Here is a 27,242-nt window from a genome sequence, read left to right as displayed (position 1 = left end):
AATTAGACTATAGCTCACAATTAATAAACTCAAAATCAGACCGACCTCTTATTCTGAAGGATACAATCTTGAGTGTATTTGCCACCATAACAAGACAACATTTCGAGTTTGCCCTTTTCTTTATAACAAAAAATATTTTATTCCTAAATTTGCTAGAATTTGTCGAATACGAATTGTTCAATAAAAGTATGAGAAAATTCCACAGAAATTTAACAGTCAGATATTTTAGCGAAATGCCCTAGTTCATGAGCTACTTTATTGTCTAAGAGCGCTAGGTAAGCTACTTAAATGCAATTGCTCCAAAAATGTCCCCTCAAGCTCGCTAGACTAGGTTTGGGTAGATAAGTCCCTGGGTGTTTTCAAAAGTTGCCGACTTTTGAAGATTACTCGGGGATCTAGGTTTATTTGTCGAACTTCTTACTTTCGTAAGAAAATGTCAGGAAGAAATATACCACTGGGGTCGTCTAACTCGGATTTATGGGGGGTAATTACTTCTTAGCAGCAACAGCCCGTGAAGGCTTGGCCCTTGTCGGGGTTTCAATCTCACATCGGTCTTGGGGAGGATGGATTTGGGTAGATAAGTCTCCTAGGCGTCTTCAAAAGTTGCCGGCTTTTGAACATTGTCCGGAAATTTAGATTTATTTGTCGAATTTCTTACTTTCGTAAGAAAATGTCACGAAGCTCACTAGACTAGAGTTCTGCGTCAAGGCGTGAACGCCTGTTACTATAATTTATTATATTGAGAAAATGCAAATAGTAAATGTCCAAAAATATCCAAAAGCTGTTGTAAATATGCAAATAAAATTCCCATATTGCCCTTAGATTCACGTGGAAACATGCCAGAAATAGGGGTATTTTCTGTCATTTTAACTGCTACCTTTCCAGATTCCAACCTTCACTGATTAGTTGTGTTCAAACACTTCCAGCCAAAATACTTGGCGGCTTGCTTGTATTTACCGAAGGACACAAGAACATAAGACGTTTCAGACGTTTATACCAAGCCCTTTTGTTGTTTCATCGTACATGTATGTATTCACCCACCCACCCACATATGCATATGCGAAGTCAGCATTCAAAATTTGGCAGTATTTTTCATCTGGGCTGCATCATAAACAAACAAATTTCTCCCTATTCAACTGGTAATCCCTTTATTAATTTTTGCTATAGTGTGTGTTTTTGCCGGTGAAATTCAACAAGACTTATGGGATTTTCTGCATTTTTTGTATTTTCAAGTTCAGCTGAAAATTTTCAGTGTGTGTTTCAATTGAATTGAACGGTTTCTGGTAAGGGTTCTTGATTCTATATTAATATTGAGGTTAATTGAGATCTGCAGAAGGCATTTCAGACTCCGGTCTGCTGTCTTAGTTCAGAAGAGTCAGCATTTTTCTTGAATTCACATTTTGTTTGTGATGGACAGAATAGCCACTCTGAGTTGGAATCTGTTTGCCAAAGCTGGCAACTTTTGCTGTGTTTCCATCTGTTTGAGTTGGCTTGACCTCAATTGATCATCTCATTTGACAAAATTAAAACATTCTGTTCATGAAAAAGACGTTGTGATGATGCAAAATTGTGCCTATTATTTTGCATGATGAATTAATCTGCTGAAATTTGGCTGTTTTGATTGTTTACCATGTATCTCAGGGTATGTTGTGATTTCATGATTTTTTTGACATTTCCTGGAATTTCATAGGAAAATAATTGTCGGAGGCTAATTGAAGTTGGTAACTGGTAAAACTGTCCCACAAGCCTGAGGATGAAGTAGAAGATTGGTTGGTGAAAGTCAAAGATTTGACTTTTGGCATACATAAGGTGGAGAGGATTTTCAGGGATGATGTTCACCTTCCAAAAATGGAGCTCATGGTCCCTGATAGGAGTTATTGCTACAGTAGTGGCCTTAGTGACAGTGGTTCATTTTTTTCTTTCTCCAGAGAGTCCTCTAGACAATTTTGGGGCTAGCCAGGTTGACATGATTGAGAACTCATCTATTCAAGTAATTGGATCTAGACAAGAAGGCAAAACTGTTGTCCCTAATAATATATCAGATGGTGGTAATATGCCGGTGAATGGCTCAACTGATGGTAGCAAGCAATTAAGTGGGCCTGTTGAACGAGGCAAAGACGATGAGAATCAAAAGCAACAGTCAATGGTTGATTTAAACATCCAATATCCTGCTGATTCACGAAACGCTGTTGTCTATCGTGGTGCTCCGTGGAAAGCAGAAATAGGGAGGTGGTTATCTGGTTGCGACTCAAAGACTGCTGCTGTCAAAATTGTCCAGGTACTACTTATTTGTAGTCGTCAAGGATTTCTTCAACTGGCCCCGTCTCTGGAAAATAAATCAACCATTTAACTTAGACATGCATATGATTGTTTACTTTTGATTATTTTCAAGTTTTCGCTATGTTTAGTTCTGATATCAACGGATTGGAGTTTGCATTATGCATCTGTACAGTTGCTGCATTGGGTGTTTTTAACTTTGCACCTTTAAAAACTTGTGTTGCTATTAGAGTTTGAGTCCAATTCATGCTACCTCTGTTAATATAACACAATATTGCGGCATCAGGAAATTGGTGGCAAGAGCTGCAAAAATGATTGCAGCGGGCAAGGCATCTGCAATAGGCAATTGGGTCAGTGTAGCTGCTTCCATGGGTTTGGTGGTGAGTCTTGATTAAAACAACAGATAATGTTGAAGTTTGTTTTGGCTGTGCTTGTATGGGGAACTTGACACATTAATTGTGTTTAGATGTCAAATAAATCTTCCTCGCTGTATTCTGTTTGTTTTGTACTCTATGACTGTAAAAGGATATTATTTGGCTCGTTTACATTATAGGATTTCTTTTCTTTTTTATTTGTCTTGTGAACATTTTCTTTTCTGGTTAATTTAGTAAATAAAACCTTTCTTTCCTGTTTGGGTTTAAATTTTTCTAGTAGTTCATAACATGAGTTTCCTGTAAATATTATAAATATAATCAGAATCTTCTAGTGGTGTTTCCCCTGCTTCTAATTCATTTCGAGTTATTTGGATAGAGAACAATTCATGGTAGCATATTATTTCCTGTTTGCTGAAAATTTGAATGCTCATGCTGTTTCAGCACTCATCCAACAATATTGTCATGTGATCTCTATGGCTGACAGGGGAAGGATGCTCTGAAAGACTGCAACTAAATTGTAATTACTCTGGATCAAAAGAGGACCCATATGGGCGATGGGTTGTGTCGATTTGCTCAGCTCATTGTGACACAACAAGAGCAATGTGCTTTTGTGGAGAAGGCACAAAATACCCAAATCGTCCTGTTGCAGAGGGATGTGGGTTTGTGATTAAGTAAGCATAAGTAAATCCTTTGATGTAACAATATTTTTGAGTCGTCTCGTAATTTTTTCCTGATTCAAGACTCTTATGAATTAGTTCAGCCCGCCTTCTGAACCTGGAGGTCCGTCTCTTGCTGATTGGACAAAAGCTGATGTTGACATTTTCACAACTAATGGAAGTAGACGAGGATGGTGTAACGTGGATCCAAAGGAAGCTTATGATGGTAAAGTGCATTTCAAAGAAGAATGTGATTGCAAGTATGATGGCCTCTGGGGTCGATTCTGTGAGGTGTCTGTACAAAGTGTTTGTATTAACCAATGTGCTGGTCATGGGTACTGCCGTGGTGGATTTTGTCAGGTAAAACTAATGATCATTTACAAGGGATGTGGAACTTTCATACTTATTTAATATCTATTTTAATAATTTCAATTCTAATTATAGTTTGATCTGCACAAGAACCTGTACAGTACTGCCATGAAATTCGTCTATATAGTTCTGAATATTATCAAGCAGTAGCCATTGACATACACTACACTACAATAAGCTCATAGTGTGTTCCTCAGTTTCTTATGCAGGAAAACCCAGTATAAAGATGACATTCTACTAAAAAATTGAAACCAAAGTGTATATCCTGCATGAGATCCTCACACAACTGATGTATGGAAATCCACTTGTGTGCTTTCACTGTTGGTTTCCTTTTGCAAAACTTATATCAGTCTAGCTGCACAAATGACACAGGCTCTGATATACTCATGGATTTTGACCTTACCTGTCTCTTTTGATCCCTTCATTGTGACTTCTGCAGTGTGACAAAGGCTGGTACGGGACAGATTGCAGTATTCCTTCTGTTTTATCCTCTGTTGCAGAATGGCCCAAGTGGCTTCGACCAGCTCAGATCAAAATTCCAGATAGTGACAAACAAACTGGAAAAATAGACAATCTAACTGCTGTAGTGGCAAAGAAAAGGCCTCTCATATATGTTTACGATTTGCCGCCAGAATTTAACAGTCTTCTATTGGAGGTCAGGTTGCTTATATCTTAACCCTTGTAATCTTTCCTACTCCAGATGGAAATATTTAGGCTTCTGTTTATTGTATTGTAAATTTCAGGGTCGGCATTTCAAGCTCGAGTGTATAAATAGAATCTATGATCATAGGAATGCGACAATATGGACCGATCATCTTTATGGTGCACAGGTATTCCTGAAAGTGTATCAAAGCATCTAAAGAAAGATGTTATATGGCAATATTGACATTATTCTGTCCCTTACTCTTACTATAGATGGCACTCTATGAGAGTTTGTTGGCCAGTCCTCACCGAACATTGAATGGTGAAGAAGCGGATTACTTTTTTGTTCCAGTTCTTGATTCTTGTATAATAACTCGTGCCGATGATGCTCCCCATATAAGTATGCAGGTATTGTGCAGTGACAATCTCCTTTCTATACAGTATACCACTTAATGCAGCATATGTGTCTCTTTTCCTTTCGCAACTTACTCCATTGCTTCCTATATTATTATGCTCTGTTGTTGAGGTTGTCTGAGGGATAAAATTAAAATCCTGAGAATATATTTATTGACTTTCACAATCACATTTGTGTTGTTATTTTTGGTTCCTCTTTGGAATTTGAAGCATCCTGTCTCAGCTAGGGATTTCAGATGTTTTATGCCATCTTTGTTTGGCTTTTGGATGCTAGTGTTTACAAATTAACATATTCGGCTTCTGGGTCAACCCTTGGTCATTCCTAACTAGGAAACCTAAGCTACATGGGTAAATTTTTTTAGTCAAATTGAATAGATCAAAGTAATCTATACTTTCTCTGCTTCATTCTCTTTATGCCTGTGCCATCTTTATGCTAGCATGTGTACATGAAAATATTGCTAAGTGGGTTGTAAGTGGAGAATGATTTAGCAATCCAGCTGTGGACATAACTCGAACTAGAAAATCTGTTTGATAAACACCTTATGACTGCGGGCAGCGATCTTTTAAACGTCTTTCCTCCTCCCTTTTCCGCTTATAACTGTTTGTGACATATTTTTAGTTGACCAAGCCATGCTATAGGTATTTTGCAATCAAAGTCTGGATTGCTTGACCTTAGATTTGTTGTTACTTTTTGTTTCCTGATGCAGTTTATTGGTCTAGGTCCATGGGAAACTATGTAGGAAAATGATAGAGGCAACAAATATTTCTTCATTTCTATGTTGTGTGTATATGGAGTCTTATTATATCTGTGGATTATTTATGTCTATGAATCTTTTAGAAACATGATTTGATGGTGTACTGATAATATATCAATTCCAGGACCATTCTGGCTTGAGGAGTTCTCTTACTCTGGAGTTCTATAAGAAGGCTTCTGATCACATTATTGCACAGTATCCTTACTGGAACCGCTCATCTGGAAGAGATCATATATGGGTACTGTATCATTAACTCTTTCCGAAAATTGTCAGTTTATAGGTCCATTGGCAGAGCTTTATTTGTCTTCCTGCTCCCTTATTTTGGAATAACATTCTATAGTGTTTATGCTAATAATGCCATGCTCATGTCTCAAGCCAGTCCTTTATGTGGGATGAAGGTGCTTGCTATGCCCCAAAGGAAATATGGAACAGCATGATGCTGGTCCACTGGGGGAATACAAATTCAAAGCATAATCATTCAACAACCGCATATTGGGGTGACAACTGGGACACCATTTCTCCTGAAAGAAGAGGAAACCATCCATGCTTTGATCCAGATAAAGATCTTGTACTTCCTGCTTGGAAACACCCCGATGGAAATTCACTGAAATCAAAACTTTGGTCGTGGTAAACACATCTTTCAATCTACATGACATTAGTATTTAGGCTGGTTTTAATTTACAGCTCTAGTGCTCTGATGCAATGAATTTTGACGTAGTGCAAGCTGACATATCAAATGCAGGCCTCATGAGAAGCGGAAGACCCTTTTCTACTTTAATGGAAACCTAGGGCCTGCTTATGAACATGGAAGACCAGAAGATACGTAAGTCAGCCTGAAAGTTCTAGGTTGGACAGTTGAAAATTATCTGAAATGGTTTTTAAAGAAGCCTGTATGTGATGTGCCGGCACATTAGTATATGAGGCTGTCATTTGAACTCAGTTTATGTATTACTGTTTCTTAAAATTCTAATACCATATAAACTCTGAATTTCAGGTATAGTATGGGCATTAGGCAGAAAGTAGCTGCAGAGTTTGGATCAAGCCCTAACAAGAAAGGGAAACTTGGGAATCAGCACACAGCAGATGTGGTGGTGACCCCTCTACGTACTGATCATTATCACAAGGAATTGGCAAGTTCTATTTTTTGTGGGGTTATGCCTGGGGATGGGTGGAGTGGCCGTATCGAAGATAGTATCTTTCAGGGCTGCATCCCCGTGGTCATTCAGGTTGTGTCTTACGCAATTCTTGTTTCTCTGCTATATTGGAGGTTAAGGAACTGAGCCAGCATGTACATATCAAATTCCAAACTGTTATACATATTAATTTACAAAGTTGTGCCAAACTGTAGGATTCAGAAGTTATGAGCACCTGGAGTTACTATTCTTCTACTTCCTTCTTTGAAACAATACTGCAATATAGACCGGCTATTAACAAATAAAGTAATATTCTTCTGTTTCCATATTTTCAGGATGGGATTTACCTGCCATATGAGAATGTCCTAAACTATGAAAGCTTTGCTGTTCGGATACAAGAAGATGAAATTCCGAAGTTGATTAGCATTCTCAGGGTAACAGTTTTTTTGTTGATGCTAAGAAGCGAATTAATCATTATATTCCATCTAGAAGGTCACTGAATTTCACTCATTGGTGCTTTGACTTTCTTTAGAGTTTCAATGAGACAGAAATAAAATTCAAATTGGAAAATGTAAGGAAGATATGGCAGAGATTCTTGTATCGTGATTCTGTTCTTCTGGAAGCTGAGAGACAAAAAAATATTCTTGGGCTTGTAGAGGACTGGGCTATTGAGTTCTCCAAATTGCTTGAAGATGATGTGTTTTCCACGCTCATACAGGTATATTACTTGAAGCCTATTTCTCTATCCTTTTTTTAATCAAAATGGTACTCTTTTTTTATCCAAAAAAAAAAGAGTAATGCTTCCATTACTCTTTCCAAATAAGGGAAGTTGGTTTTACTAAAGTCGACTTCTTTCTTTTTCATCTCAAACTTCGTGTCCCATCCTCTCTTCTCCTCTTCGCTCCCCTTCTCCTCTTATTGACTCCTTCTGTCCTTGTCTCCTTCTCCTTCTCCTCAATTCCCTTCTCCTCGTCTCCACTCCTCCCAATTTAAAGTTTAAAGATTTGAAAAATTTTGAAAACATGAGAACTTGGATTCCTATCCCAAACTTGTTCAGGCAATAAACAAATTCTTCAACTCCTTAAACTGGGATGCACACACACATGCATGCAGTGTAGGTATTCCTTAGTTGATTTAACTTCCCAGATCCAGTCTTAATTTCGATTAAATTCCAGTGTTAAATGATTAGCAGATACAAGGTCAAGACAACTTAGTAAAATCATCTTTTCTTTTGTAGCCAAAACTAACTTGATTTCTGTTTCCAATTGTTTGAATAATTATTACTCCTAAGATCTTTATTCTGGGAAATCTTAGTATAACCATGTGAAGTTGTGTGCAGACCAGATACAAGAGTTTCTTGTGTTCTGTAGTGTTTGCACCTCTAATGTACAGCAGCTAGCAAGGTAAATTTTGATGAGGAGAAAGAGAGAGTGGAGAGAGGAAGAGGAGTAGGAGAAGGAGAAGGAGAAGAGAGAACAGAAGGGACAAGGGGTTTGAAAAGACAAAGAAACAGAATTGATTTCTGTGAAATCCATTTTAACAAGTTAGGAAATAACCTGCACTATCCTTCTTACTACAGTAGAACATCTGACTTATGTGCACCACAGATTTGATATAGCATTGTCTACATTGGCATGTTGAGGATTTGATGTTGGCTGGACTTGATCCGAATAAATCCCTCTTATGACTCCTAGATAGATTAGTTTGTTGTTTTTTTTTTTTGGGGGGTGGGGGACTGAGTTCTCATCTTAAGAAGGGCCATGAGAACGAGATTTGTTCTGAAGTTTGGGTATAGACAACATTCATCATAGTTGAACAGTAAAGGTTCAAATAACGAAGGAAAGATGCCGGGAGTTCTGAAAATGCACTTAACTGGTCAGAACTTTGTTAACAACAATTGTGCTTCTTGAATCTTGAAATGGGCTTGCAAATCATCATGTACAGTCCTTCCATAGTGTCAGTTATATAAGGGTAACCACACAGTAATTTACCATACTGATTTGAGATTTTTTATTCTTGTTTCTCATTGCTATATTATGTCCTGTATTCCCCTTGCTCTTCATGGTCCCAAAACACTTGTTTGTTGACATTGAACCGGTCTTTACTTGATAAGGTGTTGCACTACAAGTTACACAATGATGTTTGGAGACGAGAGCTGAACCATGGGAAAGAGTATGGATTACCTAGAGAATGCCTGATAAGATCATAGAAGGGCAGTTGTATTAACTGTACAATCTATCATAGGATATAGCAGCTAAATGGTTCTTGGCATGGCTTGGAGAATGATACCCTGGTGATGTCGCAACCACTGTACAGCACTTGAAGAAGAGTTCCATCCCATGAACTTGAATTTTGAGCAACAATTTTCACAAGCACACAATTTTCCTGTTTAGTTAATCTTCCAGAACTAGAAATATCTTTTTTCTTTTTTCTTTTTTTCCCTTTATCTTAATGTTTGTTCTCCTCATTTGTATACATGGAGGTAGCTATTCTACTTTTTGTACAAATATAGATCAAAATGATGAAAATAAAACAGCAATCCATCTTTGTTTACTATAGGTTATACAGTCCTTACAGCTTATAGAAACAAGCATATTATTTCTTTGAAATGCAAAGTCTATTCCATTGATGTCAATGATGTGATCTTTTATTATTCTCTAAGTTTAATTTGTTTGCTGCAGGTTCTAAACATCTTGCACATTTAAGTGGGGAAAAAAATGTTCAAAGATATGAACAGTTCTAATTCAATTGTCAGTTTAGCACAAATCATGGAAAAGAAGCTGATAGAGTAGCACATTGTCTTAATCGCTTTGCATGTTAGATATCTGAAACTGTTGAATGGGACTATGCCAAATCAATGGCTTTTCTACAATCTGTGGTTTGCAGGGATATGTTCCAATGATTGAAGTAATGAAAAATACACAGTTTTTTATTAAAAAAAAAAAGTCCTGGAGAAAAATGACTACAGCATAACGTCTTCCTATTAAATCTGATGCTTGGATTGGTTAACTTCTGATATGAAAAGAAAAATGAAATTATAAAGCAGATTAGACTTTAGAGCTAAGGATGGTAACGGCGCGGGGTCCCCCGTCCCCCGCTCCCCCCGTGGGGCACCCATGGAGTTAATAAAAATTTATTATAGTTAAATTTTAACAAATAATCAAGTACTAAAATATTAACACATCGTCAAATTATTATTTATTATAATTTCACAATTGAAACTCATAAAAATAATCAAACAAAAGTTATTTGAATACAATCTAACATGATGAAATAAATACAATTTAAGTAGTCAAGTTTTCACTTTTAGCACAAATACAATCATTAATTCATTATTGTGCTTGTGCCTTTATTTTTTTGAAAAAAAAAGTTATCGTATTAAGTGCAATTAGGAATTTAGTATAAATGTATTAGTAAATTTAGTATAACTAATTAAAGTAATAAAAAATACACAGTTTTTTTATAAAAAAAAAAAGTCCTCGAGAAAAGCTTAGTTCAAATTAATGTCATTGATAATATGCAAAGTTAAACTGCAAAACACATGGTGTGACTAGAGCATAATGTCTTCCTATTAAATCTGATGCTTGGAGTAATTAGCTTCTGATATGAATAGAAAAATGAAATTATAAAGCAGATTAGACTTTAGAGCAATGTCTTCTCTTTTTTTTTTTTTTTTTTTTTGGGCAGGTCCTTTTGAGCAAAGTTTTTATTGTCAGAATAACATCAATGATGATAATTACTCCTTTTCTCTTTTGGTTTAATAGCTAATTGTAACTTATAAGAGTCATATTAGGACAAAACAACAAGAAGAATAAAGAAGAAATAAGAGCCAGATATCAAAAGGAAAGCATTGATGCCCTCGTGTGAATATTTGTGAGAATACTGGCCAAATTCTTTCCAAGAGTTCTTTAGAAGAGAAAGACTAAAATCCGTTTAAATTATTATTTTTTGAAGTTTTTGTAAAAAAAAAATACAGTGTAGTGATTGATTTAATATAGGTGAAATAAAAAAGTAATTAAAAAATATGTGTATAAAAAATATAAAAAATTTTTGAAAAAAAATTACAATTCAAATATTTTGAGATCATGAATTATTTGCATTTGTTAAACTATTTCCTAAACTCTTTTACAAGGGAGAATGCAATTTTTAAGAACGAGATTTTCATTTTCTCATTATTTTTTTCTTACTACTAACTTGTCCAAAATTAATTTGGGATATACAACGAAATTTATTAGTACGAAAATCATATAAGTAGTCTTTTTTTTGTCAATTATTATTTTTATTTATAGTATTCTAATCTAATGAGATCCAAATGAGTTTAAGGAGATCGATAGGGACTGAACGAGTGTGTAATTTTTTAAGAAATCTCGGTGGGCCCTTTGAATAGCTTAGTGGTGGCCGGCTGGTGGCTACATAAGCGGTCTCTCTCTCTCTCTCTCGATTTTCCAAAACCTTTACCCCCTTACTCTCATTTTCAGCGCCATCGCCGCCGCTACCTCTGCCGCCGACGCCATGAACCTCTCATCGTCCTCCTCTTTAAGACTCGATACTAATTCCATTTCCACCAGAGCAGCTGTAGCAGTCCCATTCAATGGACCCCAATCTTACCGAATTCCCTTTGGCGGGACGGGTCTGAGGAAAGTGGTAAAGTTCAGCCCCGCTTGCTCCTCTGCAGCCAAGCCGGTGGATGCTGTGGTGGATAAGCAGCCGCAGAAGGTGGGTGAGTTGGGCGCCCGTGGGCTGAGTCGAATTGAGTCCCTGAGTCAAGTTTCGGGGGTGCTGGGTTGCCAATGGGGCGATGAAGGGAAAGGAAAGCTCGTTGATATTTTAGCTGAGCATTTCGACGTCGTTGCTCGATGTCAGGTAACTTACAATCGTTTCTTTACCTTACAATCCTTTTTTTTTTGGGTAATGTTGCTGAAATTGCAAGAAGCTTTTAATTTTGGTTACCCTTTTAATTATTCGAATGAGGGTTAAAGTTTGGAGCTTGATCCTGATTTCTTTGATTGAATTATATTTGAAACATGGATGAAGCTACTTGATAATCTACTCGAGTTTGGTTCCAGTTTAGTAACTGGCTGGAAATTGGTTCTTTGTTAATTTCACAGCCCTGACAAGATTTTGTTGAAGTCTCGAACTTGAAATTCACTTACTTAGCTACTGCAGCTAGTTTGGTTAGTTTGTTGGTGCTGCTTGCAGAATAATCAAGCCAAGCTCCAACTCTATTATAGCTTCCTAAACGAAATTAGACCATGCTTAACTGGTCTAATGTTGGATTAGCCTCATTTAGACCCTTATATTAAGTTTCCAGTTGTGGAAGAGTTTACAAGTTCAGCTTGATTGTTGCGTTAGCTTTTATTCCTGTCATGATAAAGCTTGAAAGCGATATGTTGGTTGTAAAGTAATATGCTTTCTAACATTTTCTGTGTTTGAAAATTTCATTCTTGGTGTGTGATCTTGGTTATTGATACTCGCTTTTTCCTCTTTGGCACAAATGGCCAATAAAAACTCTTCTACTGGATGTCAGTGTATCTTTAGCCTCTTCTGCAGATTGGACATCTTTTTTGGCCTTCACAAAGATAGTAAAAGATAATTTGAAGATAAATTGTATCAAGATGCCTGAAGTGTGCAAGACAGGAAGCACATTCTTCATTTTTTTATCCCAAAATGTTTGTTTAACCTTTCAAGTAAATAAGAATTCTTAGTTCTTGTGTGTGCTTATGGCATCAAAATTTTGTTGCTGAACTTTTTAGAAGGCTAGATGATGAATCCTTTTATGATATGCTGCTGACATCTTTTTTTTTGTTATTGGTTGTTTTACAGTGTTCTTTTTGTCATAGAAGATGTATAGCATAAATTATTCTACTGAAGAAATAAAAAAGTGCATTCTTTCCCACAAAAATTGGCATCTAATATAGCTTCCCCAGATGTGTAGTAATTACATTTGTTTCTCATGGGGTGTAGATGTATAGAGATGTACTATAGAGATGTACTTGCTCATAATACTTGAATTGGAGGCCTTTCTCCTTGCATGAGTGTTTACATTGTGGAGCTTTTCTTGATCTTGATCAATTAATGAATGATAAATGACTACATAATTTAATGTCAGGGTGGAGCTAATGCTGGACACACTATATATAACTCAGAAGGCAAAAAATTTGCCCTTCACCTTATTCCTTCAGGAATTCTTAATGAGGAACCCCTCTGTGTTATTGGCAATGGCGTTGTGGTGCACCTGCCAGGATTCTTTAAAGAAATAGACAGTCTTGAATCTAATGGAGTCTCTTGTAAAGGAAGGATCTTGGTATCTGATCGTGCTCACTTGTTATTTGATTTTCATCAAGTTGTTGATGAACTTAGAGAAGCTGAGCTTGCCAAATCCTTTATTGGAACCACCCGGAGAGGCATTGGACCTTGCTATTCAAGCAAAGTTATCCGGAATGGTATAAGAGTAAGTGACTTGAGGCATATGGATACTTTTCCACAGAAGCTTGATCTTTTATTATCAGATGCAGCTTCAAGGTTCCAAGGTTTTAACTATGGCCCTGACATGCTCAGGGAAGAAGTTGAACGGTACAAGAGATTTGCTGAGAGGTTGGAACCCTTTGTCGCTGATACTGTGCATGTCATGAATGAAGCTCTCTCTCAAAAGAAGAAAATTTTAGTGGAAGGTGGTCAGGCAACCATGTTAGATGTTGACTTTGGAACATATCCATTTGTAACTTCTTCCAGTCCTTCAGCTGGAGGTATCTGTACTGGTCTTGGAATTGCTCCTAGAGCAGTTGGTGATCTTATTGGAGTGGTAAGTGAAATTTTAGTTTCTCTTTTCTTCAATAAGATAATGTTTCTTAAGCATACCATATTTGTTATTTTATCCAACATTTCAAATATAGGTTAAAGCCTACACTACTAGAGTTGGTTCAGGACCCTTTCCAACAGAAATTTTGGGGAAAGGTGGCGACCTTCTTAGGTTTGCTGGACAAGAATTTGGCACAACAACCGGTCGCCCTCGTCGTTGTGGCTGGCTTGACATAGTTGCTCTCAGATACTGCTGCCAAATCAATGGCTTTTCTTCTCTGAACCTCACCAAACTTGATGTTTTATCAGATCTACCTGAAATTCAGTTAGGTGTTTCATATGGACAAATTGATGGTGCTCCAATCAAATCATTCCCTGCAGATCTTCGAGTTTTGGAGCAAGTCAAAGTAAGCTCTCTCTTTTTCCTAAATAGTTGACATGATTTCTCGGTACCTAGGTCCTTCAGGTCAATTCATTTAGAGGGTTATTGTGGTACCGGATAAATGTTAGAGAGTTTTGTACATGGTTAGCTGGATGAATATGCCTTCCAATGCAGGAGGATGGGGTATTCTATGTGCGTTTGGTAGTTTAAGAAAATGACTTAAAAGATATAATTCCTCAGCATTAGTGGAGCTACACTTTAGCACGAGAGTTGCATAGAAGAAAAACATATACTACTGTTTTTAGCTATGCCTAAAAAGAATTGTCTGCAGCTTGGATAAATTTCTCTTCTGGTTGAGTGTTGGATGATCTTGACTCTGTTGGACAAATGGGGTTACTTAATTTCTGACATTCTATAGCTCCACCTCCTAGTTGGTTGTCTTTCAGCTATTAGCATCTGGATGTTGATTGCTTTTTTTTTTTTTCCATCTTCAACCTTAGTTTGATTTATGCTATGGACATATAGGTGGAATATGAAGTTTTGCCAGGGTGGCAGTGTGATATATCTTCTATCAGAAACTACTCGGATCTACCCAAGGCTGCACATCAGTATGTTGAAAGGATAGAAGAACTTGTGGGTGTACCCATTCATTACATTGGTGTCGGGCCAGGACGTGATGCCCTTATATACAAATGAGGTTTTGAAGCTCTGCTTAGGGTCTCCTTGATGAGATTATCACTTTGCCACAGCCGTGGCAGGAATAGTGCCCCTATTTTTTGAATGGCTAAGGTTATCAATTTGGTGACATTATGTATGTATTCGTCATTTACGAAGGCTGCTCTGAATTTCCATGTAGTGAATTCTCATTCATGTTGAGCCTTTAAGGAAATTCTGTAGGTTGATGTATTGTCGAAGGCAAAGACACATTAGAAAGCAAATTCGAGTTGTTTGGGGTGGCTGCAGCTGATGCTGGCAACAAGGTTCTAGGGAGCTCCAGTATTTGAATGATTCAGTTGCAGAGCAACCTGCATATATTAGATTCGAATGCTTGTTTTCGGTTGTTGTCCTGTTAACTTAGTATCCTGGTTTTGCAGAACTACTTTTAGCAATAAATAACCAATCTTCAGTTGACATAAGCAACTTAGTCCTAGTGCAGTGCCTTTTTCTTTCTCTGTCACAACATGTTTCTTTTGAAAACCAACTTTTCTTGGAGCCGCTCCTGCCTGGCTCGTGAGACTCTGCATTAGCTGTGAATGCAATTGGCTGAAATTTTTGTTCACATTTGCTCTTCTGAAATATGCTTTTGTGAGAGATGCATTGCACGTAACTTGTTTTTAGTAAACTGGATTGGAATAAAAGAATATGCTGCCTTTTTAAAAATATAACAAGCTTCATTGGAATTTGTTTTGGTTGGCATATTAAAGAGGAGTAAAATTAACCAATGGAAATGGCGCATGCTACGCGGGTGCATATGAAAAAAAATTCGTAAAGGAAAAAAATAATTTGTTGATGATTATTGAAAATTTTATTAGGCTTATAAATGGGAGGGTTTTTTTATCTTTTTCTTTTTTCTTTTAAGAAAGGAGCTCATTTGTAATTTTCTTTTTAATTAGTAGATTATTGAATTGTGGAAATCTAGCGTGATCAATCACAAACCTGATGCAGTAACTCAGTGAGTAGTGAAGGAAAGATAAAGTCCCAGGATTGAAATCCAGAGGCAAATGGGAAACAGTTACATTGGGGGTGGGAGTAACTGTTTCAGATGAGCAGACTCGAACAATAGAAGAATGGGCATTGAAGGAAAGAAGGTGTGGAGTTGCAGCAGCTGTAGCAGTCAAGATAGTCATGAGCAAAGCTGCAATAAAACAGTGGAGAAAGATCATAGACATGCAGATGAAATAGAGGCAACTCCTGAAGCAGATTGCAATCCATACAGCTCATGATATCTGGTTGGCTACCCTAGTGGAGGAAGAGGATAAAAAAAAATTTGAGCAAGCTAATTTATATGTGCTATTTTTGTCCCGTTAATGAAGACCATATATAGTCATTTAAGCTACAAGCTCAAGATGAGAAATTCATCATCCCTGAGTGGTATGTGACACTTGTATAGATATGTGCATACTTGTATCCTTCTACATTATAATCAATGAAATATTTCTAATCGTTTTCGAAAAAAAAATGGTAATATATACATTATTTGTCATATGTTGGCTGTATACTTTGTTGGTTCATACATGTTAAAAGGCATGTCTTGAAAAATAATATAAATAAGGGCAAAAATTAATTCTTTGTCATAATCTTCTCTAAATTAGAAAATCACGAGTTAAGAGTTATTTGAAGAAGCAAATCTATTGCATCACAAGCGCGTTTTTAACTAATATTTAATCTTTTTAATTGTGCTTTTGCTTCACGTGTATTATATTATATTAAAAAAAGTGATACAATATATTATAGAAAAATTTTCCAAATAGATTTGGATTCTTTCTTGCCACAAAATACAATCTGCTAGTCCTAAGTCCTACCCCACCTTGCTATATTCGATTTCGAGGGGCACTTTGGTCTCACCGAAGTGGCAAAATCAAGCAAAAGAAAAAAAGTTTCGAAAAAAGAAAGAAATCCTTCAAAAGAAAAAAAGAGAAAGAAATCCAAAAGCCTGCTAAAACCCAGAGAACGTCGTTACGTCCTTTAGAGAAGAGTGGGAAAAGCAGTAATCAAATCAATGGAGAAAGTAGGAAGAGGAGGAGGAGAAAAGAGCAATAATGAGAAGAAGAAAGCTGCTGCTAATATAACTCTGGAGCAATTCGTCTCCATTATGACCCCTTTAATCGATATGGAAAAGGTTTCAGTGACTATCTTTTTTTAGCTTCAGTCCTTCCGGAATCCCATTTTTGGCTTCGAAGTTTTTTCCTTTTTTTGGATCATTTGATTTGGTTCTATTTGATTGTAGTTTTATTGCAAGATTTTTTTGTGTTGTTTGGGGGGCGCCGCGGGGGGGGGGGGGGGGGGTGTTCATTTTTAGCATTTGGTTGCGATTGAACGCTGAAACAATAGTTGAAGTATACACTGGATTAGCTATTGAAACAATTAAAGAATTCCCTTTTGTCCTTATTGATAAAAACAATTAGGAAATGTTGATGAATTGAACTATATTGTCTGATAGGCTTCCTACTGTACTCTTAACTGTCTTTATTAAACGTTGATATAGGCAGAGTGTGGCTAATAGGCCTCAAACATGATCAAAGCCACTTGATTTTTCTAGCCTAAGCTCTCTTTGTCGGTAAAAGGTACAAAAAGAGGTTACTTTTTTGTTTTTTTTGATGATTGAGGATGTACTTTATTTGCAGATAATCAGGGTAGAAATTCTAAATGAATGTACTGCCATACTTTTTTGATAAATGCAAAATTAAAAAATTTAAACGATAAAGGTCGTCTTGTTCAAAATCCCCATAATGACAATGCATGTTAACACTAGAAAGTAACCATTTTCTCCGGTATAGGCTAGTTCTGATTGTTTCTCTGTATTGTTCAGTCCAAGACTTAGTTTCTCTAATCCTGCAACATGCAATTAGGATGTTGTGTATTTCTTATGAGACGCGCATTCCACATGTAAATGCATATATTTGCTATTATTGTTCAAATATATCTGGATCCGACTGCGGCATGTTCACTTTATTTACAGTGATGATATGTTATTGTTTAAGGAAGCTGAGATATCTGCATCAATGAGCTCTGGTGCAACAAGGAATTTGGAGACTTCTCAGAAGAAGGGATCCACTATTCTTAATTTGAAGTGCGTAGATGTTCAGGTAGTACTTCTTTCCCCATGCAGTGAAGATCATGTGTTGAGTAAGACAGGATTTTGTGCTATAAAACATGGTATGAATGTTGCATTTGATTGTAGACAGGGCTAATGGGCAAGACTCTTCTGGAGTTGCAGTCCAATAAAGGGGATGTTCTTCCTGCTCACAAAGTGAGTCATTGTATATGGAATCTTTCTTATAATGATATATTGTGGGATATAAAGCAATTCTTGCCTTCTTCATTTGCACTATGCAAGCGAACCTGCTAAATTTAAGGTGGAAGAAACATGTGGTTAACCTTCTCAAATTGATTATGTCATTGATTTTCTTGCATACTAGTTACTGCTGTATGTGTTTTTCTGTTTTCTATGAAAATATGTGCTTTGAACTAGAACAAAAAATCGAAAATAACTAGTTTTGTACATGCTTGAGGAGGTCATACTAGTTCTGGATATTGGTTTTTTATTTGCTTGTGTGTCATATAGACAGCCAGTACACTATTCTATCTTCCTGAGCGCTTCTGTTCCATTTAACTTTGGAATTTTTGAGAATTTACATTGATTACGCGCCTTCTGGTATGCTACAAATTGATATGGTATTGAAATGGTTCTTTGGATGACTCACAGTGCTGTAGCAAACAAATTTCTTTCATGCTCAAAGTTTTGATTTCTCTTGATTTTTTAAAATCTGTTCTTCAGTTGGTGACAATTACTTCACCTTGCAGTTTGGCCCCCATGATGTTGTGATTTTGAAGCCAAACAAGGCTGACCCCGGCTCTCCTTCCCTTGGACAGGGTGTTGTTTACAGACTTAAGGTACTTTAGACGTGGAACTTGTCTAATTTCTGGCTGTGCACTTGACGTGTAGTAGTTTCTTTAATTAGTGGCACTATTCGCTTTTGATGATGATTTTGATCTGATCAGGATTCATCTATTACGGTGGCTTTTGATGACATACCTGAAGATGGTTTAAATAGTCCTCTACGCCTAGAGAAAGTGGCAAATGAGGTGCACTCAATAATGATTTTTTTTTCATAGACTTTAAGAATTAAAAAAAAAAAGAAATAGAAAATCTTCCTAAAAATTTCAATTACACTTTCCCCTTTTCCTTTCCAATGATGCTGCAACAAAATCACAGTGACAGAACTCTGATTCTTTTATTCTTTCTATCTTGTATATTTGTTAAGAGTTTTCATTATTCTGCTTGAGATTAAGCTTTTAGATTTCAAGTCAATTTGATAATAAATTTAACGATTTTGAATATTGAGACTGCTATATAAGCATGTTTTCTGAGGTTTTTACCTTGATGAACTGTCAATGATAAGTCATCAGAATTATGCTATCTCAAGTTACCCGAATGAGGAACAGGTTACATACTTATTCCTCAAATTAGGGAGTTCTTTACAAGTGCAGTTACGGATTTTGGTAGGTTACATATCGGCGGATGAAAGACACATTAGTACAATTGAGTAAAGGAGTGCAAAAGGGCCCTGCTGCTGACTTGGTTCCTGTATTGTTTGGAGAGAGGCCACCTATGATAGCAAAAAAGGATGCCAAAATCACCCCTTATAATGCTAACCTTGATCATTCTCAGGTTAAGAAGATAACCTTCTTTTATTAGTTGGACATTCGTGCACTTCTTCCATTTGGATGCTTTACGTTTTTAAGTTAGACATATTGTTTTTACTTGTTCTATTCTGGTCACAGTAGTCCTCAGAAACTCCTGAAGTTTCAAGGAAATTGAATTCATGGAAGCATATTTCTGCATCAGCCTTGTTGCTTCTAGCCAAAAATGTTGTCTGTTTTGTATTCCACTACGATAATATGTTTGATTTACTTTTTCCTGTTAAAGTTTCTGGAGCATCTTATACAGCTAGTGTTTGTTTCGTTGCCTAGCTACTATATCAGGGTATTATCTTTTAGTCTTCAATGCTACCTTGCAATGATTCAGCCCAAACTTTGCTAAACGAATGTCGCTTAAGCTGATGCTTTTTCATTTTCTTCCCCCCTTCCCTGTGTCTGACTGTAGAAGAAACTCGAAATCTCTTATAGCTTGTAGAGATTAGTGTCAAACAGGGGATTTTGGCTGTTTGTAAGCTGTCAATGTTAATAAATCACAATAGGAATCTCTTTCTTTTCAAATCTTTTTGACATTTGAAATGAAAGTTTTCTAAACCGCCAACACCAGCAATATGTTTCTAGTGATTTCATGTAGTAATAGTGGATTTTAAATCTTGGCATCTTCTGGTTCCTGTTTCCATTGTTTTTGATGTGCTTTGGGTGAGAGGCAGAGATGGACCTTAAACAGCAACTAAGCATTGCTTACCACCTTTCTTTGAACTTGATTGCAATGGTAGATCATGGTTACTAAGCTTCAGAAGCAAGCTTAGAGTTTCTTGTTTTCTAGTGTCAATTTAGTATATATCCGCTCAAGGAGGTTTATATTTTTCTGTCTTCTTTGTCCTGTGAATGTCTATTTGACAATTGTCGAGATCTACATATGAGGGTGATAGACTGAGAGATGGTCATGGAAGATTATTTTTTGGATATGAATCAATATATGTGCTTGTTCTTGCACAATAGAAAATTGATCTCATAGTTAGATTGGGGAAAATTGTTTGTCCAAATTGGGTTTTGGATTATATGCCATGTTTCTGTCATGAAGTTGATCAAATATGTTTTTGCTGCTGTAGAATCTGCTTTATACAGTTAGGACTTTTGGATTGAGTTATTAGCTATCTGTAAATTGTATTTCTAGGAATGTACAAAGCTGTTCATGGAGAGTAATTGTCTGTTTTGGTTTTAGATGCACAAATTTGGAATATTTTGCTGCATCCAGGGGAAATGGGCATGGTACCATGCTCATTACCTTCAGAACTTGAGTGCTTGTCAAGAAGGATTTAGTAATAAGAAAGGTTGGTGCTTCTTGATGTAGTGCCATGTAAGCTAAAAGATTGCAACTTTGAGCTTGACCATGGACTGCTTTTGACCAATTAAATAATAAAAGAAGTGCTTCTAAAATTTCTCTAAACACTTCTACAAGCACTATACTTGAGACCAGACTCGAACCAACCTTTCTTGTTGAATAATTTGCTGAGAACTCTTGCTCAGCTTTCCACATTTGTTTGTATCCATATCTGTATCTGTAGCACATGAAGTTGCATTTAGTTCTTTGATCACTTTTTTGTCTTTCTGATACATGCAACTGGAGGATTAACATATTCTGCCCCATTATAATCTTAATATATGTTGAGGCATGTATCCCTAGACAGTGGACATGGGAGCCTCAGTTACTCTTGTTATTATAATTTGTGTCATCTACAGACTGAAGTGTGTTCCTCTCTCCTTTTCCCCTCTTCTAAGAAAGCTGCCATTTCAAAGGCTCTTTCATCCAAGGACCTTTTCTTGTTGCATGGACCTCCTGGTACAGGGAAAACTACTACAGTGGTGGAAATTATCTTACAAGAAGTGAAACGTGGATCAAAGATTCTTGCTTGTGCTGCTTCAAACATTGCTGTGGATAACATTGTTGAGCGACTAGTCCCTCATAGGTACCTTTTTGTGCTCCATATACGAACTGGTCCCTTGTGAGGGAGATATATTGTAGATGATACTTTGTTTCTGTAAATGTACTTCCATCTTCAAGTAAACCGGTCCAAATTGGTTTGCTATACTTTCAACTAAGAATGTTTTACACACACCCACACACACATATATATAGATCATTAGACGCTCTGTGAATAAGATAAAGTAACTTTTCAATACAGAAAAAAGTTTAATTTTCAATTTTATTGTTTAGGTAGCCTTCTGTAAAGTGAGAAGTTACTTGTTTATCTTTCTATATATGTCTAACAATCTGTTGTCCACTATCAGGAGTTAAAGATTGCTAGTTACCAAATTTTGCAAAACGCCTTTCATGATTATGAGTAGTCTCATAGATTTTTAATTTCAAAGTGCTTGAATGATGGTAACTAAGGTATAGTTTCGTGAAAATCACAAGTAGAAGCGTACTCTATGATACCTTTACAGATGTATAGTTAATCCATCTTTACGTGCTTGGTCAAAGGGGAGGACATAAACAGGGTTGGGAAAGTAAGATGATTGCACATGGAAGTTGAATTGTTGTATAGTTAAATATGTTCAGGATATTTCATCCACTCCTTTCTCCCCTCGAGGAGGAGGACATCTGAAAGTCTTTTTCCCATCTTAAGTTTCTTGTTATGCACTTTACCCTTATTGCATAATCAAGTTGAAACTTGTTGTATTGGTTTAACATTCCAGAAAATTCATTTATCTGTTCATTTATTTATTTATTTTTTGTAAGTTTTATCAAACCAACAAAATAACTCTCTACTTCCATCTGTTGATCAGGGTAAAGTTGGTAAGATTTGGGCACCCGGCACGTTTACTTCCACAAGTATTAGAGAGTGCTCTAGACGCACAGGTACCTTTACCTTTGTGTTCCCGGACAATTGGTGGACCATGGGACATCTTTAGTTGATTCTCCTGTAGGTTAAAGGTTCTGGTTATGAGAACATGCAGTTACCATAGATTTGAAGCATTTGTAATTTTTTTTGTTGCTGCTTCTTTAGTTGTTATTGTCTCTAGATGTTGCATTTTCCATGTAGCTTACTATTGTTTAAAAAAAAATTTGATCTTATACTGCTAAGCATCTCCATGAATTACTACTTCATCTAATAACTTAAGATGGAGAAAAAGACAATTTACTGATTAGTAAACTTTAACACACCCCACACTTTGTGCTAAATGTTCCTTTTAATGGGCCAAGCATGTTCTTAGTGCTAAATTTTCTTTCCAATGGGCCAAGCATGTTCTTATTGCTAAATGTTCTTTCAATGGCCAAGCATGTGGAGCCATAGTTGTGGCTTTAGTGCATTGATACTTGTTGGATCTTTCACCAGCTATAGTACCATGTTCATTCCCACTTCATCTTATGTAGATAATAGAGAGGAAGGATTTTTTTTTTTTTTGATGTACTCTCAGTTAGTGGGTCAAAATTATGATTAATCAGTCACTCTTTCTGCAATATGACTGATTTATACACTAATCTTTCAACAAGAATTTGCAGAGGTTTTCTTTGTTTACTTTTGCTTGCGGTTTGTAATTATAATCACTCTAGGATTGATGTTGACATTTTCCTTCTATTGAGGCTTACCAATACTAATTCTCATTGGTTTGCAATATATAGTGTAGGAAGGTCCTACTCCTAGTTCTGATTCAATGTTTACATGCAGGTTCTTCGTGGGGATAATAGTGCTCTTGCAAATGACATCCGCAAGGAGATGAAGGTAAGATGTTCTAATTATGATAGTTGCCAGTTAACTTATTCCACCCCTGATAAAAGAGATTGCATTGATGGGAACCATTTCAAAGTTGCTAAGAGGTTGATCTTTTCTATGCTTGAAATTGGGCTCATCCAGTATCTTGGAGTGTGATTTTTGGTTGAACATTGGGAATCTAGCTGTAGAAAGCAAAGTAAAGCTACACTAGCCCCTTAGGCATGGCCATACATGGCATAGAAATCGCATTTGGAAATGGAGGACAACTAATCTGGAGCTGCTGGTGTTGTAGCAAAACTGAACTTAATGGTAGCAAACTTGATCAAATGGTTTAAGTGTTCCCAGACTCCAGATCCCATACCACCCCTTGTAAGCTGAATTCATATGCCTCAATAGCTACAGCGATGCTGTTTGCTTGGAGGGTCAGTAAAGCGAAATTGCTGATTGAGTTTAATATGAATTTTGCATTTCTTATAAAGTTGTTCTTATTGGGAAAAAATCAATCAGATTGCAAATTTACAAATTTTTATATTCCAGCTGTACACTTGCAGCTCTGATGGGTTCTCAGTCATTGAATTTTTCCTTTTAGTGTTTTTGTGATGTTGATGGTTGTGCGACAGTTTGTTCCTCGCTGTATCTATTTACAATACTAAGGCATCTTTGCAAATTCAAGTGAATTTGAAACCTTTTGGTACGAAGATATCTTTTTGTTCTTCGTCAAGTTTTATCATGAAAAGATGTATTCTTGATATAGTCATTTGTAATTTGATTATGCATATGATTTTTACATTTTGGATTTTCTGTTCATTGTTTTCCTCTTCTTCCTTCATTTATCTACTTTTTAATTTTTTCTCGAATATGGAATTCTATAGGCCCTGAATGGGAAACTGTTAAAAGCCAAGGATAGAAACACAAAAAGGGATATTAAGAGGGAGCTCAAGGCTCTTTCGAAAGAAGAACGCAAAAGGCAGCAGCTTGCTGTGACAGATGTAATTAAAAATGCTGATGTGGTGTTGACGACCTTGACTGGCTCATTGTCTAAAAAATTGGATGGTACTTCATTTGATTTGGTTATCATTGATGAAGCTGCTCAGGCACTTGAAATAGCGTGTTGGATTGCTTTGCTGAAGGTAATTTTAGAAAATGGACACAAAACGCGAATTGCATGTCCACAAGCTTATGTATTTAAACTGCATATTTGTTGTGGTAAACTTAGACAGGAAGCTGTCTTTTCATGTCTGTATTTTTTTTCCATGTCTCTGTTGTTTTTACTGATGAAGTCCTAATTAGTAGTATTGTTCGATTTACTTTATTAAGGTTCATTGCTTTTGCTGTTATAAGCACTCAGAAGGATTATCTAAGGACAAGACTGAAGCAAGTATAGCTATACGTTATATGAATTTTGAAAAATGAAAAAAAATCCTAAATTTCCTTGCATCTGTATATGGAGATTTATTTACAGTTCTTCATGAGGTCTTGAGTTTAGGATGGTTGATATAGAAAGTTAGAATATAAGCAGATCATAGTGGTGGTGAATGCCTGTAATTGACCCAAGAAGATTTAGAGGGAAATAATGATGTCTTGATTTGACTTGTTCTCAGAAGGGATTCTGATTATTCTTGAAAGTAACCAACATGTGCAATTTATGTCAGATGCAAGAAGAAAATAATTACATTTGACAATTAAAATAAGCTGGACTGAGATGCTGCACTGGTAGGTGATGACTTTGTTTTTCTAAAAGGAATAACCTTTGCATGTGGGAAGAAAATGTCCCTGATGTTACTATGCGGAAAGAGAGATCCAAAGGCCAGCATGTAGTTAAAGCTATAATTAGGGAATGTAATTAGGGAATGTGGGAAGTGCATTTCAGCTATGTTCTTTTCACATACTTGAAACTGGGTCAATGGGGGATCTTTTGATGGAGGCAGCTCAGAAGCTTTAGGAAGTCTTTGAGTTGAAGTGAGTCTGTTGTCAAAGCCTTACTTTTTGTAGTCCTGCTTGCATCAATGTTATGATTTTTTTGGCTTTTGAGGTCACAGACTAGAGTGCAGTGGTTTTAGATGTACTAAGTTTTGCTCAATTGGCTCAGATCCAGCCATGCAAAGGTGATATTTCTTTGTGATGTGCTTTTTTCATATATTATAGAGACATGTTGCAGCTATCAACTGTTTTGCTTTTCTTCTCTGTTTGCCCCATCTTTTTCTTTTTCTTTGGTGGGTATTGTGGCTTTGGTGGTTGGTGTGTTTTGGTTAATTTGCTTTTCTATATTACATTATGTATGAAATAATTGTTTTACATCATGAAAAAATAGGGATTCAATATGATGGACTACTTGTGGCAGGCAGCTCTGAGAACAATTTTTGATATTGCAGGGGTCAAGGTGTATTCTTGCAGGTGATCATCTCCAGCTTCCTCCAACCATTCAAAGTGTCGATGCCGAGAAGAAAGGACTAGGGAGAACACTTTTTGAACGACTTGCTGGATTATATGGAAATGAAGTCATGTCCATGCTCACTGTCCAGTACCGCATGCATGAACTTATTATGAACTGGTCATCTCAAGAGCTTTATGACAGTAAGGTGCTGAAATTATATCTGGTGCATTAGTAATGCAATTGTTTTCCTATAAGGCGATGCTTGCTTATGGAAAAGTTGACAAAAAGTGATCCATTATGCTGATGTTGTTTTCTTCTTTATTACAGATTAAAGCCCACCCAAGCGTTGCTGCACATATGCTATATGATCTTGATAGTGTGAATAAGACACCTACAACCGAGTCAACCCTTCTTATCATAGACATAGCTGGGTATGGTGCTATTGGTGCTATCTGTTAGGTTGCATGTTTCATGGAATTTTTGTAATAATTGCTAAGAAGATGGTCCAAAAACGACTTTTATTGAGTTTTAGTTTCTTCATAGATGTAGAAGCTGAAAAGTGTAGGAGTATCATTTGTCTCTTCATTTTACCCAAAGAAAAATGTACATTTTGTACACAAGCCAGTACAAATGCCCTTCATAACTAAAAGCCCCAAATTGTATCCTGCTTAAGGATTAAGCATCCTGGTGCACCCTTTTCACAAAGTTTTATTTACTTTTAAGTGTTATACAAATTAATGTTGGGCTCCGAAAAGTGATCAAGGAAGAACAACAAAGTTCACTCCACTACCATACAGGGACAAGCAAGTTCTAAGAAGTTTTGACAGAGTTGCTAATATTTTTCTCATGCAAAGCTTTCGCTTCCAGTTCCATAGCTCTGGAATTAGTTATATTGCTGGTTTTTAATGTTTAGAAATTTTAATGCACTGTGATACAGTTGTGACATGGAAGAAAAGAAGGATGAGGAAGATAGCACATTAAATGAGGGTGAAGCTGAGATTTCCATAGCCCATGCAAGAAGACTTGTTCAGAGTGGGGTTCAAGCTTCAGATATTGGTATTATTACACCTTATGCAGCACAGGTATTACTTATGTTCCATAAGATACAGTTCCTGATGACTTAAGGCTGATATGATTCCATTGTATATGGTCCTAATGGTCTTGCTTCTTTTCACAGGTTGTCTTCTTGAAGATGTTGAAATGCAATCACGACAAACTAAAAGATATGGAGATCTCTACTGTTGATGGCTTCCAGGGTCGAGAAAAAGAAGCCATCATCATTTCAATGGTTCGGTCAAACTCAAAGAAAGAGGTAGTCTTGTTATCTTCATCATCTTGTTTGCCCTTGCCATTTGAGCGGCCAGTATTTCAATTTGCAAAAAGATTATAATGTAGAGAACTTTTTTTAGGTGGGATTTCTAAGTGACCGGCGAAGAATGAATGTTGCGGTGACACGGGCAAGGAGACAATGTTGTCTCGTCTGTGACACTGAAACAGTAAGTAGTGACAAATTTTTGAAGCGGATGATTGAATACTTTGAAGAACATGGTGAATATTTAAGTGCTTCAGAGTACGGAAATGAATAAGTGAAAAAGTTCCATGAGAATTTCCCTTGGTTGATGTGAGAAATATAGTTCCATATTTATAGGCGGCATTAATGCCATAATACTTTGTAAGAAAATCACATGGTGGCTTGCTGCAGATCAGCTATGACTTGAGATTAATTTAACAATCAGCAGAAAGCAAAAGTAACTTTATTAAAGGAATTTATGATGAATCTCTTCTTTTGTCATATTGGCTGGTTGTACGCCTTCTCTTTGTGTATGTTGATCAGTTATGATTCTTGTCTTCCTAGTATTAGAGCATGAGACTATCACCATCACAGAGTGATAGTTCAACGGCATCAGATCCTCGAGAATTCAATCAAGCTATTTTAATGATAAATATTGTGCGAGTCTGTGGTAATGAAT

The 27,242-nt window shown here is 36.5% G+C and overlaps 3 protein-coding genes across 4 annotated transcripts; all 3 read left to right on the top strand.

Moving 5' to 3' along the window:
- Positions 1–1,011: 1,011 nt before the first annotated feature.
- LOC113773098 lies at positions 1,012–9,224 on the top strand. The gene is made up of 15 exons (XM_027317633.1): positions 1,012–1,139; positions 1,691–2,278; positions 2,564–2,657; positions 3,136–3,322; positions 3,412–3,667; positions 4,116–4,331; positions 4,420–4,506; positions 4,592–4,726; positions 5,612–5,725; positions 5,867–6,114; positions 6,230–6,310; positions 6,482–6,713; positions 6,956–7,054; positions 7,153–7,338; positions 8,734–9,224. The coding sequence occupies exons 2-15, from the start codon at positions 1,829–1,831 to the stop codon at positions 8,827–8,829; spliced, it is 2,481 nt and encodes an 826-aa protein (XP_027173434.1). The 5' UTR covers positions 1,012–1,139; positions 1,691–1,828; the 3' UTR covers positions 8,830–9,224.
- Positions 9,225–11,047: 1,823 nt separating this feature from the next.
- On the top strand, positions 11,048–14,940 carry LOC113773252 (adenylosuccinate synthetase 2, chloroplastic). Its single transcript, XM_027317857.1, has 4 exons — positions 11,048–11,483; positions 12,730–13,422; positions 13,514–13,825; positions 14,326–14,940. Exons 1-4 carry the CDS (start codon positions 11,133–11,135, stop codon positions 14,494–14,496), a joined length of 1,527 nt encoding a protein of 508 aa, XP_027173658.1. The 5' UTR covers positions 11,048–11,132; the 3' UTR covers positions 14,497–14,940.
- Positions 14,941–16,410: 1,470 nt separating this feature from the next.
- Positions 16,411–27,083, top strand: LOC113772875 (DNA-binding protein SMUBP-2). Of its 2 annotated transcripts, none has more exons than XM_027317370.1 (15): positions 16,411–16,639; positions 17,502–17,606; positions 17,702–17,770; positions 18,325–18,414; positions 18,523–18,606; positions 19,028–19,192; positions 20,962–21,149; positions 21,970–22,042; positions 22,854–22,907; positions 23,771–24,028; positions 25,271–25,477; positions 25,600–25,703; positions 26,210–26,354; positions 26,450–26,584; positions 26,682–27,083. In XM_027317370.1, exons 1-15 carry the CDS (start codon positions 16,520–16,522, stop codon positions 26,856–26,858), a joined length of 1,974 nt encoding a protein of 657 aa, XP_027173171.1. In that variant the 5' UTR covers positions 16,411–16,519; the 3' UTR covers positions 26,859–27,083. The 2 variants fall into 2 exon arrangements, with proteins under 2 accessions (XP_027173171.1, XP_027173172.1); XM_027317371.1 differs by having other exon boundaries at positions 16,625–16,639; positions 17,480–17,606.
- The last annotated feature ends 159 nt before the right edge of the window (positions 27,084–27,242 follow it).

This window comes from Coffea eugenioides, chromosome 6 (assembly GCF_003713205.1).
Source record: "Coffea eugenioides isolate CCC68of chromosome 6, Ceug_1.0, whole genome shotgun sequence".
NCBI classification, from domain to species: Eukaryota; Viridiplantae; Streptophyta; class Magnoliopsida; order Gentianales; family Rubiaceae; genus Coffea; species Coffea eugenioides.
This window is presented reverse-complemented; position numbering and strand designations above follow the sequence as displayed.

What these genes read in the sequence shown, in the direction of transcription:
- LOC113773252 (XM_027317857.1), top strand. Translation starts at nt 11,133, where the DNA reads ATGAACCTCTCATCGTCCTCCTCTTTAAGACTCGATACTAATTCCATT. An exon ending in ACGTCGTTGCTCGATGTCAG is followed by an intron (nt 11,484 to 12,729) that starts GTAACTTACAAT and finishes ATTTAATGTCAG; the next exon opens with GGTGGAGCTAATGCTGGACA. An exon ending in TTGGTGATCTTATTGGAGTG is followed by an intron (nt 13,423 to 13,513) that starts GTAAGTGAAATT and finishes TTTCAAATATAG; the next exon opens with GTTAAAGCCTACACTACTAG.
- LOC113772875 (XM_027317370.1), top strand. Translation starts at nt 16,520, where the DNA reads ATGGAGAAAGTAGGAAGAGGAGGAGGAGAAAAGAGCAATAATGAGAAG. An exon ending in ATGTTCTTCCTGCTCACAAA is followed by an intron (nt 17,771 to 18,324) that starts GTGAGTCATTGT and finishes TTCACCTTGCAG; the next exon opens with TTTGGCCCCCATGATGTTGT. An exon ending in ACATCCGCAAGGAGATGAAG is followed by an intron (nt 22,908 to 23,770) that starts GTAAGATGTTCT and finishes GGAATTCTATAG; the next exon opens with GCCCTGAATGGGAAACTGTT.
- LOC113773098 (XM_027317633.1), top strand. Translation starts at nt 1,829, where the DNA reads ATGATGTTCACCTTCCAAAAATGGAGCTCATGGTCCCTGATAGGAGTT. An exon ending in TTAACAGTCTTCTATTGGAG is followed by an intron (nt 4,332 to 4,419) that starts GTCAGGTTGCTT and finishes TGTAAATTTCAG; the next exon opens with GGTCGGCATTTCAAGCTCGA. An exon ending in TGTTTTCCACGCTCATACAG is followed by an intron (nt 7,339 to 8,733) that starts GTATATTACTTG and finishes TTACTTGATAAG; the next exon opens with GTGTTGCACTACAAGTTACA.